General features: G+C 45.7%; 1 protein-coding gene and 1 pseudogene across 2 annotated transcripts in view; one reads left to right on the top strand and one right to left on the bottom strand.

The window, feature by feature from the left end:
• Window positions 1–14,821, bottom strand: part of LOC139054597 (zinc finger RNA-binding protein-like) — a 94,432-nt gene that overhangs the window by 18,073 nt on the left and 61,538 nt on the right. For both annotated transcript variants that reach the window (XM_070531832.1, XM_070531833.1), the window contains exon 14: window positions 11,271–11,382. In XM_070531832.1, the coding sequence (XP_070387933.1) occupies window positions 11,271–11,382 (112 nt within the window). The remainder of the gene's footprint in view (window positions 1–11,270; window positions 11,383–14,821) is intronic.
• Window positions 7,380–9,086, top strand: LOC139057517 (piggyBac transposable element-derived protein 4-like; annotated as a pseudogene).

Raw genomic sequence — 14,821 nt, 5'->3', positions numbered from 1 at the left:
CTTGTGCAGCACTACTGCGCGCGTGCACGGAGAATACGTAACGCCAACGAGGAATCCGCCGTGCGAGTGTTTGCCGAGAGGAGTGGGGCTGGCTGAGAAGCTGGCACGCAGCTTCAGCAAGTTTGAGGTCGCTGTCGTCGTGCTAGGCCGCCGCGACATCAAACGAAAATAACACTTACGTCCCGCGAAGTGAATAAATACTGCATGTTTTTTCCCCTTTCATCACACTCTCTCTGAGTTCCGTTTTCGACAGGTAAGTGGGCGATCTCATGCTATTTCGCTTAAACAGTACTACCGTTTAGTACGTACTTTTTCCGAGCTCCGGCCGACTACGGTTTAACGAGGTTTCACTGTATTAAAAAAACGGTAATTTAGAAACGTCGGTGAGCCGAAATTGAACGCCAAGCGCGAAGGTTTGCCTCATTTTCAAGCTGCCGTAGCTCCGCGCGACGCGAACCGATCGGCGCCATCTTGGTCTCGTTTGAAAGCTGGTTTCCCGCTCTCCATTCTGGCGCCCCTCGCCACGCTGTAGACCCTCGTGCAGCGGAGCGATCGGCACCCCAGGCACCCGTTCTCAAGCGCGAAATCGTCGCGAGACAGCCGCTGATTGGGTGAAACGGGCGCCTCCCCGAGGCGCCTCTGATTGGCCGTGACTCCTGCCGCGGCCCCGCGGCCGCGTTGTTCGACTCCTTCGCGTCGTCTGCTTTCGCCGGCGCGCACGTCATTTTTCGCATTCATCTTTGTTTCCTAGTATTTTTCGTTCTGCCTTTTTCTTTATCGTTCCTGTAGATATTTTGGCTATTGAGTCGCTTCTTTTAACCAAGGATTTTTTGCTTTTGCGTGCCTGGTGTCGTTGTTCCGCGTGTCATGATGGCGCGAGACGCGCGCTTGAAAGCAAGCACGCGAAAAGCAGTCAGCAAAAAGAGGCGCGCATGGAATAAGAGCGCTACATCGCCGAGAACTACAGCTTCGGTGATGCCGCAAGCTGCTGTGCCCTTGGTGGATGCGGCTGGACAGTGCCGATCGGTGTCAACTTCGGTGTTACCGCAAGTCTCTGCAGTGCCGGTGGATGCGCCTGGACTAAGCCCGTCGAAAATGCTAACTTTTGAGACGCTGCAAGTCGCTTTGGATTCCGTGTCGTCGAAAGCGGCCGAGCCGGCTGAGCTAAGCCTAACGTCGACTTCGGCGTTTCCGCACGCCGCTTCGGTGCCGACGGACGCGGCTGAACCGAGCTCGCGTGCTCAACGCTTCGACACGGTGTTTTGCGCGGAGTGCGCGGGGTGTGAAAAGTACGTTAAAACTTCATTGGCGAAGAAGTCCGCGACTTCCCGCAAGTTCGAGCTAATGAACGTTGGCGCAGCTAGTAACGACGACTTTCTGAGCTTTGTTTTTTTTTTTGTCATGTGCCAATGCAATACAGAGGTTTTCACAATCTTTACATGAACAGATTTCTGTGAGTTTGGTGTTATTGTGTTCAGTAATGACTGGGCTGCATGCTAAAGCATTAAATTTTTCCATGTGATAGGTAAACAGAAGTGGCAGAGTAAGCAAAACTTTGAATGCAATTTTCTCAGCTTTGCTTTTTCGATCAAATGCCTTTGCCTTACAGAACTTTTCATAGTGTTTGCATCAATTGATTTTATTGAATTAGGTATCATTTTTTTCAGTAAAACCTCAGCTACATCCTAAAGCTTTCCATTTTTCATTAACCCCAATAGGCTAGCAATTAGGTCAGATGTAAGCTAATTACTCCTGCATTGTTTTTTTCTTCCTACTTTGTTATTCATTCATGACCTCTATGATCACTTTTTAAAAATTTCTTTAGCTTTAGGATGTGCAGTGGGCCCTTGGAAATGAAAGCTATTCTTTCAAACTAGTTTTTTTAATTAAGAAATTATCATAATGGCCCGTAAGAAAAGACCTATGTGGGATCAATTATTTTGCAATATCTTCATTTCTAGATGAGATATATAAAATCTGAATATATATTTGGGATCAGCATTCAAAGATATATCTGCATGCCAATTTTCAGGAAGATATGTTAAGAAATAAAAAAAAGTTTTCAAGACCCTCATCCCCCCTTAACAATATGCAGAAAAAACCTGAAATGCACCGGTGATTGATTTGGCAGTCTACACTCGTTACACTGGACCCGCGTACAGCAGGCTTTTAGATAGAATGGACCATATTTCAACCTTAGTTTGCTCTACCTATTAATGCAACGAAGTTTGCTTTGTGGACAAAGTGCACCCAGCGCCGGTAGCTTCGTATGCGCTGTGCTTTCGACGTTTAGTTCACATTGAAGCGAGAGAGCAGACGAAAGTAAGTTAGATCACCATTGTTGCTGCACTTACACCAGCACTTTGACAGCGAGTTTCTGCGCTCATCAAGTGTGATGTGTTCCCAGTTTACCTGTGCGCATGACGCTATGCTTGTGAATTTAGTAAGCTAATGTTTACAAATTTATACCAACTGACAAAACTACCATACTTCACATAGTTGTCTACTAATTTGCTATCATAGTCCATGCTTCCTGATAACATGAAAATGCGGCCTTCCCCTCTCGGGTGAAACTGCGACTTTAAAAAATTTTTTTTACTTTGAATGTTAGTTACTCACTCTGTGATAACGTTGTTACACATCGTGACTGAAGTTTCGGAAGTGAGGTGTTTCGGATATTAACGACTTCAGATAAAACAGACATACTTTTTTGAATTATCAGGGTTCATAGCAGCGAGAGTACCGTATATACCCGATTCTACCACACCCACCACATCAAACACCTGCTTGCTTTCTGTGTGTCCAAAATGTAAATTACTAAGAAATTACATTGAAGCTTCTAAACAAAGTATAAATCTAACATGCACCTGATTAAAATATATATACCTTCTTATGAATGCAATCGTCGCGACGAGAACAGGGGCGCGATAACGTAACTGTATTCCAAACTCCAGCACCTGGCAATGAAAAAGGTGCCCCCGAGACTTCTGTAGCACTACTGCGCACGTGCACGGAGAATACATAACGCCAACAGGGAATCTGCCATGCGAGTGTTTGCCGAGAAGAGGGGGCTGACTGAAAAGCTGGCATGCAGTTTCAGTAAGTTTGAGGCCGCTGTTGTCGTCGTGCTAGGCCGCCGCGGCATCAAACGAAAATAACACTTTTGTCACGCGAAGTGAATAAATACTGCATGTATTTTTTTTTTCCTTTCATCGCACTCTCTCCGAGTTTCGTTTCCGACAGGTAAGTGGGCGATCTCATGTTATTTTGGTTAAGGGGGGACGCGGGTCTTGAAACGGCAAAAAATAACAGAAAAGTTGATTTTCGGAAAAGTGCATTTTTGCTACGTTTATACATTCAAGAATCCCTCCGTGAAATCTAGAAGCTAAGTCTAATCGGAAAATAATAAAAAATTAATAAAAAAGAGGCCAGGGTGAACGCGAAATCAGCAAAATTTGGTCAAAAATGTTCAAACTTTGCGCCGTCGCCATTTGCGAACGCACTGGCCTGTGGCCGCCGTCTTGCGCTTGTTTTGAAGCCGTTTTCCTTGTGCGCATTTTGCGCCAGTTCACAATGGCATAGGTCAAGGGAAACCGACACTATCGTGTCATTTCTGAAGGATGCGTCCCTGCTGCAGATTGGCCAAAGCGCGCACACCCCCCCGCGCGCCTCGCTCCTATTAATATTCAAAAGACTAGCGCAAAATAGCAGGGACAAAGACAGAGACGACAGGACATTAGCGCTCGTCCTGTCGTCTTCTCTGTCTTTGTCCCTGCTATTTTGTGCTAGTCTTTTGAATAATGATGACACACCAACTAGCCCAGCTTTCTGCCTTGATCACTCCTATTGGTCTGGCGCTCTTTGGCGAGCGCTCGACTGCTCTTGCGTTTTGCAACGTTTGTTTATCTCTGGTTTCATCGTGCCGCTGTCTATGTTGTCTACGTTCGCTCAGCCGCTTCTTCGCGACGGGACGACGTTTGATAAGGTGTTCATTTCGCTGCCCGGATCGCTGGAAAAGATCGTCGTCTCAAGGCTGCTATGCGTCAAGCGGCTGTGGAATGCACGACGGAAGGTGGCTAGGCCTGTTATACTCGCGGAGTTGCCGGTAGCTGGTCTGCCTGGACATTCTACCGGATTGAGTTCGGAGCTGCAAACCGGCACGTCTAGCGTCAACACTTCATCCACCCACGCCATGCGTGTTGACACATATCATGCAGGCACCGTTTCCTTCACGACTGAAGAAAGTAGCGAGCGCGCAGCGAGCGCCGGAAATCGTGCCTGGCGTCGCAGTCTGCAATGGAACGAATGTTCAAGCTGCTGGGTGTCGACACGAGAGAGGACGTCAACGACAGCGGAAGTGAATTTGCAATCGTGGATTTATCCGTAGTACTAGAGTTTTTTGGACTCGTGCTGTGTCCCGGGTCCGCTAGAAAGTGGTGATGCTTTCAAGGACCCCGCCAAGGAGTACGGGCTCTCAGCAATGGCCTGTCGTCACAATGCTGCACGAGCAAAGGGAGAGCCTGAACCTAGGCACCACTACAACTTGCCAGAACATGTGGCAGAAGCAATGCTGCCTGTATATACGCAGCTATCTGAAAAAACACTGCTCCAGAGATGCCAGCGAGGCAAGACACAGAATTCGAATGAGAGCCTTCACTCAGTCCTTTGGGGTGTGTCAAAGGAACAGCATGCATCTTTCTTTGCCGTGCAAGCTGCTGTTGGGGAACCTGTCATACGCTTCAACACTGGGAACCTGCTTGCGTCCACTGCAATTCTACAGCAGCTACACATGAATATTCCTGGCACTGCATCTCAGCGAGCAAAGGAGAAAGATGACCATCGAAGTGCCAACTCCAACAAGAAGCCTCTTTGAGGAAAGGAAGCTGGCCAAAAAGCGGCATAAAGATAGGATGCATCCAGTTTATGCCCCTGATGAATTTCCTTGAGATTTTATTGGTATGTTCTCAATGAAGATGTTGCAGAATGTTTTTCCTTGATTTCTCAAAACAACAATTCTGACAGACTTCCAATTTAGAGGTAAAATAGCTTCGTCCTGTTTCTGCTATCAGAATATTTTTTTTTTTTTTTTGCCAGAAAGAGAAATATATGCAGTAAGCAATATGCACCTTTTCAAAGCAGTACTCTTCTTAAAAAGGTTTTGAAATGGGTCACATGCTTGACCTGCCAAGATGGCATTTTTTTCTCACAACTTTGATGAGCTCTAACTCGTGCTCAGATTAGCCTAGAACACTGATTAATACCTTATGGCACTCCCTGAACATTCTAGATAGTCTTCATACTCAAATTACTGTGTTAAGGTATTCTGTTTAGATGCTAATTTTCCCCCAAACAAAGGACCCAGCTTATACAATGCTTTTAGAGTATACCAGAAACTACTTATCCTATAGCAAAATTAATTACCGTAAAAACCGGACTATAGGTCGGACCGGAATATAGGTCGATCCCCCAACTAACGAATTCTAAAAATGAAAAAAAAAATCTTTTTTCAGTGGCAAAAGTACCGAAAAACATGACACCCTTACCTATAAACAAATGCGACTCAGCGGGTTGCACAATGGTGACAGTATTTACTTAAATGCTGCTCGCATGTGCAACTGGCCATGTTTTTAGCGGTATCGCACGACCATCGACCCACGTGCTTGTCAACACCGTATTAACGGCGCTGAGCAACGAAACAATCGAGATATGCGCATGTGTACACATGCCCTTACTTTCGCTATTTCGCCGCTCTGTGCCGTGATGATAAAAGGTGCTGACAAACACGCGGGTCGACGGTCGCGCGATACTGTTAAAAATTCGTTGGGTGTACAGTACACAGAAGGGCAGGAAGTCCGCAAGCGCTACTCCGAATCAGAGCAACACGTTTGAACAGAGTCGGATGACGAGTGCTTCTCGCTGTCCAGTCCATAGGCGCGTGCGATCTCTACCGCTTTCAAACGAATGCATTCGACAACAGGCAGCGATCTTACACGCAGCTCTCGGACGGACTCCGCAACCTTGCCTTCCAGTTCTGCAGTCCGCTGCGATCCGGCCACGAAATTACATTTTCTTTTGGTTGCTGCAAGTTGTAATACGTTGCTTTTACCTCCGCCACTACTGAATGCTATTTTCGTATACTCCAAGTCCGCGCTGTGCCGCCAGGTTGCCGTGGGCTTCTGCGTACTCAATCGCCTTTTTCTTGAAGGCGACGGTGAATTGACGTCGGCTTCCACTCATTTTGAAACAAAACGAAAATGCAGCCTCTAATTAATATAACTTTGTGACAGTGGAAACGCAAAATGCCGGTGCCACAATGTCGCCACGCCATAGAATAAAGAACCAACGCCGCGCTGCTGATGATGGCGATGGCGGCTGTTTACTTCATCCGCCCATTGTTGCAAGACTTCCGTAGTTTTTCTGCCAATGTCCGGTATATAAGTCGAGGGTCGACTTTTCGCGATGGTTTTTTGAAAAAAAGTTCGATTTATATTCCGGTTTTTACGGTATATTTTTAGAATTTGCATATTAAAATACACCAAGTGTGAAAATTTTGTTCAGATCTGTCCACAAATAAAAAAGTAGTATTTCAAGTGTAGCCTCCCCCTTAACTCTTTCGTTACCACGCCTATTCAAATCGATCACCGGTGATCGATGCTTTAAACGGCCGATTTCGACATGTTGGAATCGTTTCTCGTGCAGCTAGCGCCATCCAGTGGTTAGTCTAGGCAGTGCACTTGTAGAACCAGTTTAAATTTTCCCGCTCTGGCGACGTTCTGATTTTTGATGCGCCTTTTTGAGAACTAATGTGCGCGTGTTGTTGCAAAAGGGGGCGTGGCGGCCGCGCTTGAGAAAAAATACTGCCACTCGTGGTAATTCAGCATTAGCGTCAAATTTTTGTGATCAAAAGGCTCCCAGCAAGTCAAATATCGAATCATATTGTCGGCTTTGTTATCTGGCGGCGTTGAGTGGGGATAATTACCCGAAAATGACGCCAGCTATTCACTAGTGAGCTTTGACTTGGAGTCCGGGTGGTTTTATTCCACGAAAACGCATTCCTGAAGGTCCGCCGCATGTCCAACATGTATACCTAGCCTTTACAGCCAGTTTGCAGCAGTTTTGGTTTCGCTTCTCTTGTTAAATCCGCCAGAGGGCCGCATCCGGTGTTACTATCGCAACAACGCCAGTCGCTCCGGTCTCTGCCATGGCGTCGTCGTCGGACGCAACTGCGCCGCGCGGAAAGCGTTCTGCTCGAAAGTATTCTTCACCCGCACCTGATTTTAGTGACGATGATTCGAGCTTCGAGTCCGAAGATGACAGTACTTCTGCTTCAAGCTCTGACGGCGACGATGTTTCAAGTCAGCCCGGGACGTCCGCAGCTGCTCACCGGTGAGTTACCTTTACGGCCTTGAGCAGTCACCGGCGTCGCGCGCGCTTATCTGCCGACCTTTGTGCACAAGCTTAGAGCTATTCTTGCTATCTGCAGGGTCCGTACGTCGCTAGGCCAGGATGTGCTGCCACCGGCTGTGAAGAAACTTCAGTTCACGCCAACAAGGCCGCCCGGAGCACATCTCGGCCCAGCACTTCGGAGCAGCGCAAGACGCTTTACAACGGCGCGCGATTTTTTCCTCCTGTTCTTCACCGCAGAAGCAATAAATACTATCTGCAAGAACACGAATAAATATGCTTGGATGCATATTTTGGAGCTTCCAAGCTATGCTGAAAGAGATGGGTCGTGGAAGGAAGTGACTCCCGACGAACTAGTGAAGTTCATTGGACTGCTCATTTATATGGGCATTGTGAACGTGCCACGCATCCACCTTTACTGGAATACCAGTAGGCTTTTTTCAGGGCTTCTTCCTCGGAACGTTATGCCAAGGAGACGGTTTTCTGCACTTCTGCGCTTCCTAAGTGTCACTGATCCGGAGGCGACTACTGTAGCTACGCACGGCAGGCTGCACCGCGTATTGTGGCTTCTGCAACACGTGAACACTACATCAGCAGAACTTTTTCAACCTGCGCGGAACCTCTCTGTGGATGAAAGAATGGTCAAATCGAAAGGAAGATCGGGTATTCGGCAATACATGCGGGACAAAATTGTAAAGTGGGGATATAAATTGTGGGTGCTTGCTGATTCGCAGACTGGCTATTCCGTTCAATTTTATGTGTACGCAGGCAAACGGGAAACAGCTAGTGCAAGTGGACTAGCATTTGATGTGGTGACACAACTGTGCGATAAATACCTCAATCAAGGATATGTTATCTACATGGACAACTTTTACACATCTGCGTCTCTCTTTGCTCACCTGCTAAATCGCAAAACCCTCGCTTGTGGCACGACACGTAAAGATCGTCGGTGCTTCCCATCTGAATTGAAGGACGTGTCATGGGAGAAAAAGGCGAAGAGAGGTGATGTTCGGTGGCTCCGACGGAACAACATCCTGTATTTGCAATGGAAGGACAGGAAGGTTGTTCACATGATGTCAACAGCGCACACTGCCAACAGGCATGTTACAGCCACAAGGAAAGAGAGAAGAGGCGGCGTGTGGACTATCATCCCAATCGAAAAGCCGGTGCTGATTGACGACTATAATTCCGGGATGCTTGGAGTTGATAAGTCCGATCAGCTGATTGCATCCTATAACGTTTTGATGAAGTGCGTGAGGTGGTGGAAGACGCTCTTCTTTCATTGTATTGACATGGCTGTTGTGAATAGCTTCATTCTTTTTCAAGAGCACCGCCAGCAACACCTCAACACCGGAATTGCAGAGGAGCGCCCACTTCGACCAACTTTCTTTTCGGATGGAGCTCACCCAACAGCTGCTCGAGCTTGATGATGAAGAGGTTCCCAGAGTACATCCTGTCCCAAAAGAAGTGCCGCACCATCCGCAAAAGATGCCGAAAAGGCGAAACTGCAGGATGTGCTATCAGGAACGCAAAATCGAACAAAAGACAAACGTTTTCTGCGAAAACTGCGAAGTGCACCTGTGCCTCACGAAAACGCGCAACTGCTTCACCGCATGGCACGAGCGCTGAAGCTGTTCCCGGTCTTTAGTTTTTTTTATGTAGCTGAAGAACGGCGCGGTACAGAGAATTTTTTTAGACAGTATTCCTGAGTCATTGATCTTCAAAATGTATATTCTAAATTTTCTTTCTTAATAATGTGTATGTAGATATTGTGCCTTTTCTTTCTTGTTTTTATCAACTCGCCACAAAAATGGCACTTTTCCGAATTTTTTGTATGTTCCCTAATAAATTGTTTGCTTTGTAACTTATGTTTTTGGTAAGAGCATTTCATTATGTGCAATTTGGCATGCTGCAACGTGTTCTGGAATATTATTTGTACTGGCAAAAAAATTTCTTCCGAGACCTATGAAAAACGGCCATTTTCTCGCGGTAACGAAAGAGTTAAACAGTACTACTGTTTAGTATGTACTTTTTCCGAGCTCCAGCCAACTACGGTTTAACAAAGTTTAACTGTATATATTTTTGTTGACCTCGGGCTTTGAGGGTCGGCTTAGAATCAGGGTTGGCCTATATTCGAATAAGTACGGTGTGTCTATATATATATATATATATATATATATATATATATATATATATATATATATATATATATATATAAGGAAAAAAAAAAGGAAGAATGAGAAGAATAGCTAATATGAGTTGCAGAACAGCAGTTGGTTTTCTAAAGGCAGCTTCTTTGCAAAACAGCTGCATTGCGCAGAAAAGGTACGAATGCAGTGAGTGCAGTTTTTGGTGCTATTGTCCCGAGAGACAAAAAGGCGCGAGTTAATGTAAATACAGTAACAAAAAATTGTGAGCTACTGTTATTGTGTGAAAAATCTTCCTAGGGCAGGACGAAAATAGTTGTTTTCAAGAGATTTTTAATTTATGTTCAATGCATTCACTGTCCCCCAAGCTCAGCTGAGACATACAATGCCACTAAAGGGTTTGTTATTGGGGTCACAACAGGCGCCTAACAGGTGTCTAAGCGATAGTAGGTATGCGCCTATGAACATGTTTGGCACATTGTTTCTGTCGCTTCAAGTTCTCAACTTCGGTTACGCTTTGGCCGTTTTCTGCCTGATTGCACGCATGGCCAAAGTAGCCAAATAATGGATGAATCGGCGCAACGGGTGTTCCGGAGTGTTATCTGGGAGTTCTTCGAGCGCAGAGCCAGTGATGCAAGGTTCTGCACATGAAGAGGCACCTTGAGACGCCCGTAGGCACCACAACCACCCTGGTCAATCATCTAAAGCATCACCCTGATCCATTCAAGCAGTTCGAGAAGCTCTGTGCTACAGAACGCTCAAAAAGCCCGCAGGCGCGAAAAAGACGACGGGCACCAACAAGGCGGACGCAAGTGCTACTAGCTGTAGCTACTTTAAGCCAACACTGAAAGGTGACAGTAAGCCTCAAAAATGCTAATGAAGGTTGCGCAGTTTCTGGCCACTGGTTTGCGGGATCTGCGGTGAAGTTGCCTTGGGACGGAGCTTGCGGGGAATCGGCCCGAAAACATGTAATCCTTTTGAAGTGAATGTACTCGCAACGCATGCTATGTCCTCGACTGGGAACGAGCAAACGGCCATGAATTTTACCTAGTGTCTACTGATGGTCTTAGGTGCAATTTTTTCTAACTTTCAATATATCAGTTGTGAAATGTTTTTGTTGTTTTCTCAAAACCACAATTTTGATGATAATGCCATTTTGGAGGTGCATCACCTCTGCTTCTCTTGCGCTATCACTGTAACTTATTTTTTTTTCCAGAAAGGCAAAGCTCTGTAAAGTGCAAATAAACGAAATAATGTCGCGTTTATTAGAAAATAAAATGCTTCTTTTTTTAGCAGTTAAGTGGATTTCTCTCACTGAAATGCGCAATGTTCTCATTTGATATAAAATTGGCTTAGAACACCATACTTGCTTATTTGCACTCTGTTAGTTCCCCATCATTTTCGTATGTCGATGTTTATTATGCCATGTATAGTTTGCTAGACAGCTTACCTCCAGGCAAGTTATGCAATAATGCTGAATTTCTTCAATTTCTGCAAAGTTATTTACTCTGTAAAAAAACTGGATGTACATTTCATACTAGCACATTGAAATACATAAGCTCGGCAAGTTTCATCAAAATTGACAAAGAATTAAAAGTTTGGTAGAGCCATCTTGTCTACGTGTATTCACATGATTCAATAAGAAATGCCATGAGATACTGTTGCATTTAGGTAAACATGGCTACAGTGAAAGATGCAACCACGTAGCACAATGCTCACCAGGTAGCAGAATGCCGCCGGCCACAGCTTCCAGGATACGGCGTAGTGCATCACCGGGTGCCAATGGCTGGCTGGCACTGCTCAGTACCTTCTCCACCAGAAGCTCTAGGGCCTGCACATATATACAACAAAGGTGGAATTTTCAGACACTGCATCAAGCACATAGGCGAAAACCAAAAGCTTGCTAAGGGTTGGGCATGCCACCTGATGTGGGCACCATAACTGCCTCATTCAAGCTGTTCTAAAGTGGTCTCCTCGAATCTAGCTTCTATGATCTGACAAGGGGCACATTCAGCTTGTCCTATCGGCTACACAGCACACTAGCTTCTGCCATATTAACAATACAGAGGTGTCCCGCGTCATGCTACTAGTCTGATAGAAGCCTGAAGTAGTTGGACTGAGCTGAGAAACAATATGTACTGAACGGTAGTACTGCTTAACCGAAATACCATGAGATCGCCCACTTACCTGTCAGAAACGGAACTCAGAGACAGTGCGATGAAAGGGGAAAAAACATGCAGTATTTATTCACTTGGCGCGATCAAAAGTTATTCTTGTTTGATGACGCGGCGGCCTAGCAGCGATGACAGCGGCCTCAAACTTCCTGAAGTTGCGAGCCAGCTTTTAAGCCAGCCCCCTCTTCTTGGCAAACACTTGCATGGTAGATTCCTTGTTGGCATTGCATATTCTCCGTGCACAGGCGCAGTAGCGCTGCAGAAGTCGTGGGGTGCCTTTTTGATTGTGGGTTGCTGTTCTTGTCTCGACGATTGAATTCATGAGGCTGACATAACACGCAGCTTCTGTCACTGTCGGGCCTGAATCACCCATGCTGTCACTTTTAATGTTGTCCTCATGACTGTTGTTAGGCGACACTTCGGCAACAAGAGGCAACGATGGCAAAAAGTCGAACCTCATAGCCGACATCTCTCCGCGGTCGCAGCAGTGCTGCCAAGCAACTTCTTTGCATTCCAAATGCCACACACCGTAGTCAACAATAGATCCCTGCCGCATTCCAGCGCCGACTTATTTTTGTCACGTTCGATAGCATGAACAATGTCTAATTTTCCTTCTATGCTGAACACTCTGCGTCTTTTTTATCAGAGTTTCAGCATCACACGAGTCTTTGCTTGCATGCCGCTACAACGCTCTCCGGCATGGCGCCGGAATGATGCTGATGTGTGTGGCTTCACGTGCAAATGAACAGGGCGCTTGGAGGCCATTGTTCTCATCTTCGAGGCTTGTTGTCCTGCCGGGCCACCCGATGGGGACGACGCACTGCCGTGATTGCGTGACGAAAATGGAAACACTAAGTTTTAACTGATAAGTATGCAATAAGCTGGTACGGTTTATGCGGATACAAAACACATTATGTTCAATGGCTGCTGAGTCGGGTATTTGAGTTTTCTACTTTTAAAACGAAACTACTGTTTAAGCGGGTACAGTTTAATGAGGTTTCACTGTACATTTAAATATAAAGAAATGTGGACAAGGCGAAGATCAAAAAGGAAATCTAGAACAAAGAACAATCTAACCTAACAAGGTTGCCACCCAACACGGAAATACCTTCTTTATATTCAAGAGTTTCAGCATAATAATTGCAATCAAATAAATGCATTACGCACGTTAAGAAATAACATTGTCCTCAATACACATGCTCTGTGCACTATTAGATTTCAGTGTTCTGCAATACCATATGTTATTTGGAGAGTAGCATTTGCAATGTTTACGTATGCAAAGAAATAGCACTGACGAACAAGGTGGCATTCATGGCTTCCAGTTCAGCGTGAAATTTAGTAATGGCTACGCCCATGCTCTCGTTGATTGCCAGTAACAATTGAAATGAGCTTTCGCTTCCTTTAAACTCACCTGAAACACATGAGCTTTTTCAAATTCTGAGATTGTTCGGCGATTCCGGCATCTATAGGTTTAATGAGAAGTGTCCACACAGAAATGACAGCATGGTTGCTAATGATTTGTCTTAGCTTCAATGTGTTTGGCATGAGACACCAGGTGGCACTCTGCCTTCTAATGTCTTCCTTACGTTTGTATTCATGCACGTTAAATTACAAAAAACCTCGTTAAACCCTACCAGCTCAAACAGCAGTTTCATTTTAAAAGCAGTAAAGTCAAATGCTCAAGTCAGCGGCCATCAAACAATGCTTTTTGTATCCACGTCAACTGAACCAGCTTATTGCGTACGTATCGGTTAACCTGCAGTGTTTTCACTTTACGTCATGCAATCACGGCAGTACGTCGTCCTCATCGGGAGGCTTGGCAGAAAAGCCTCAGAGATCAGTACAGCCTCCAAGCGCAGAAGCTGAGGGCGCTTGTTTGTTCTTTCGAAGCCATGCCAGGGAGCATTGTGGCATTGTGCAGGCTAGGTTCACGTCATGCCGAACCTTGGACAAAAGACGGGTGCTCAGCATAGAACCTTGCATGAAACACGAGGGCAGCTACTAATTAACTTACAGCCATGTCACAATCCATATGGACAGAGACTCGTGGAGTTCAACGGTGCTATACTATGGAACGCACTTTCACACAGCGTTAAAGACTGGCCAAAACATTGTACAACGCTTAAAAAACTGCTTTCATGAATGCTGACAGGGTCTTTTTATTTGTATCCCCTGTTGTTATAACTAGTTTTTTGTTTATACTATATTTTCCCTGTAAAAATGGTTTAATAATGCGTGTTCAAGTTGTCTCGCACATTAAATAGGCTGTTCTTACGTCTACTTTGTTTTTGGCCACCAAACTAGCCGCCACGGCTATAGGTCCGAACAGTACTGCGTCTATGCAACGAAAAAAAAAAAAAAGGACATCGTACATGCTATCGAATGTGGCATGAAGTCAACGCTGGCATACGAGAGGGACTTACTGTTGACTACAGTGTGTGGCATTTGGCATGCCACGGAAAGGTTGCTCGGCAGTGCTCCTGCAACCGCAAAAGATGTCGGCTATGAGGTTAGACTTTTCCGGGTGTGAAGGAGGCGCTGGTGAAGTGGTTAAAAGCAGCACAACCGAATAACCTGCCTGTTAGCAAACCCCTACTTGAGGAGAAGGCCATAGTTGTCACTTTGCAGCTGAACCATGACGACTTCGCATGCAGCAATGGTGGCTGGCGAGGTTTAAGGTGAGGCACAGCATAAACACAAGGACTGTTTCAGGATAAGGTGCCGCTGGCAACATGAACGGCACAGAACAATGGCAAAACATTCAGCTGAGGCACACCTTGATGGACTCCGATCGACAACATCTTAAACATGGATGAGTCTGCGCTGTTTTTGAAGCTGTTGCCAGACAGAACGGCCGCATTGAAAGGCGAGACATGCACTGGTGGCAAGCATGCCAAGGACAGGAATTCAGTTGCGTTTGGAGTGAACATGTCAGGAAATGAAAAACATCTGCTTCTCGTGAATGGTAAGTTGGCCAAGCCGAGATGTTTTAATGGTGCCTGAATGGAGCCTGGAGTCGTCTACTGCAGCAATGCAAAAGCATAGATGATTGCAGAAACATTTTGAGGAGTACATGTGCCTCATTGACTGCAGTTT

This window comes from Dermacentor albipictus, chromosome 1 (genome assembly GCF_038994185.2).
Source record: "Dermacentor albipictus isolate Rhodes 1998 colony chromosome 1, USDA_Dalb.pri_finalv2, whole genome shotgun sequence".
In the NCBI taxonomy this organism is placed as follows: Eukaryota; Metazoa; Arthropoda; class Arachnida; order Ixodida; family Ixodidae; genus Dermacentor; species Dermacentor albipictus.
This window is presented reverse-complemented; position numbering and strand designations above follow the sequence as displayed.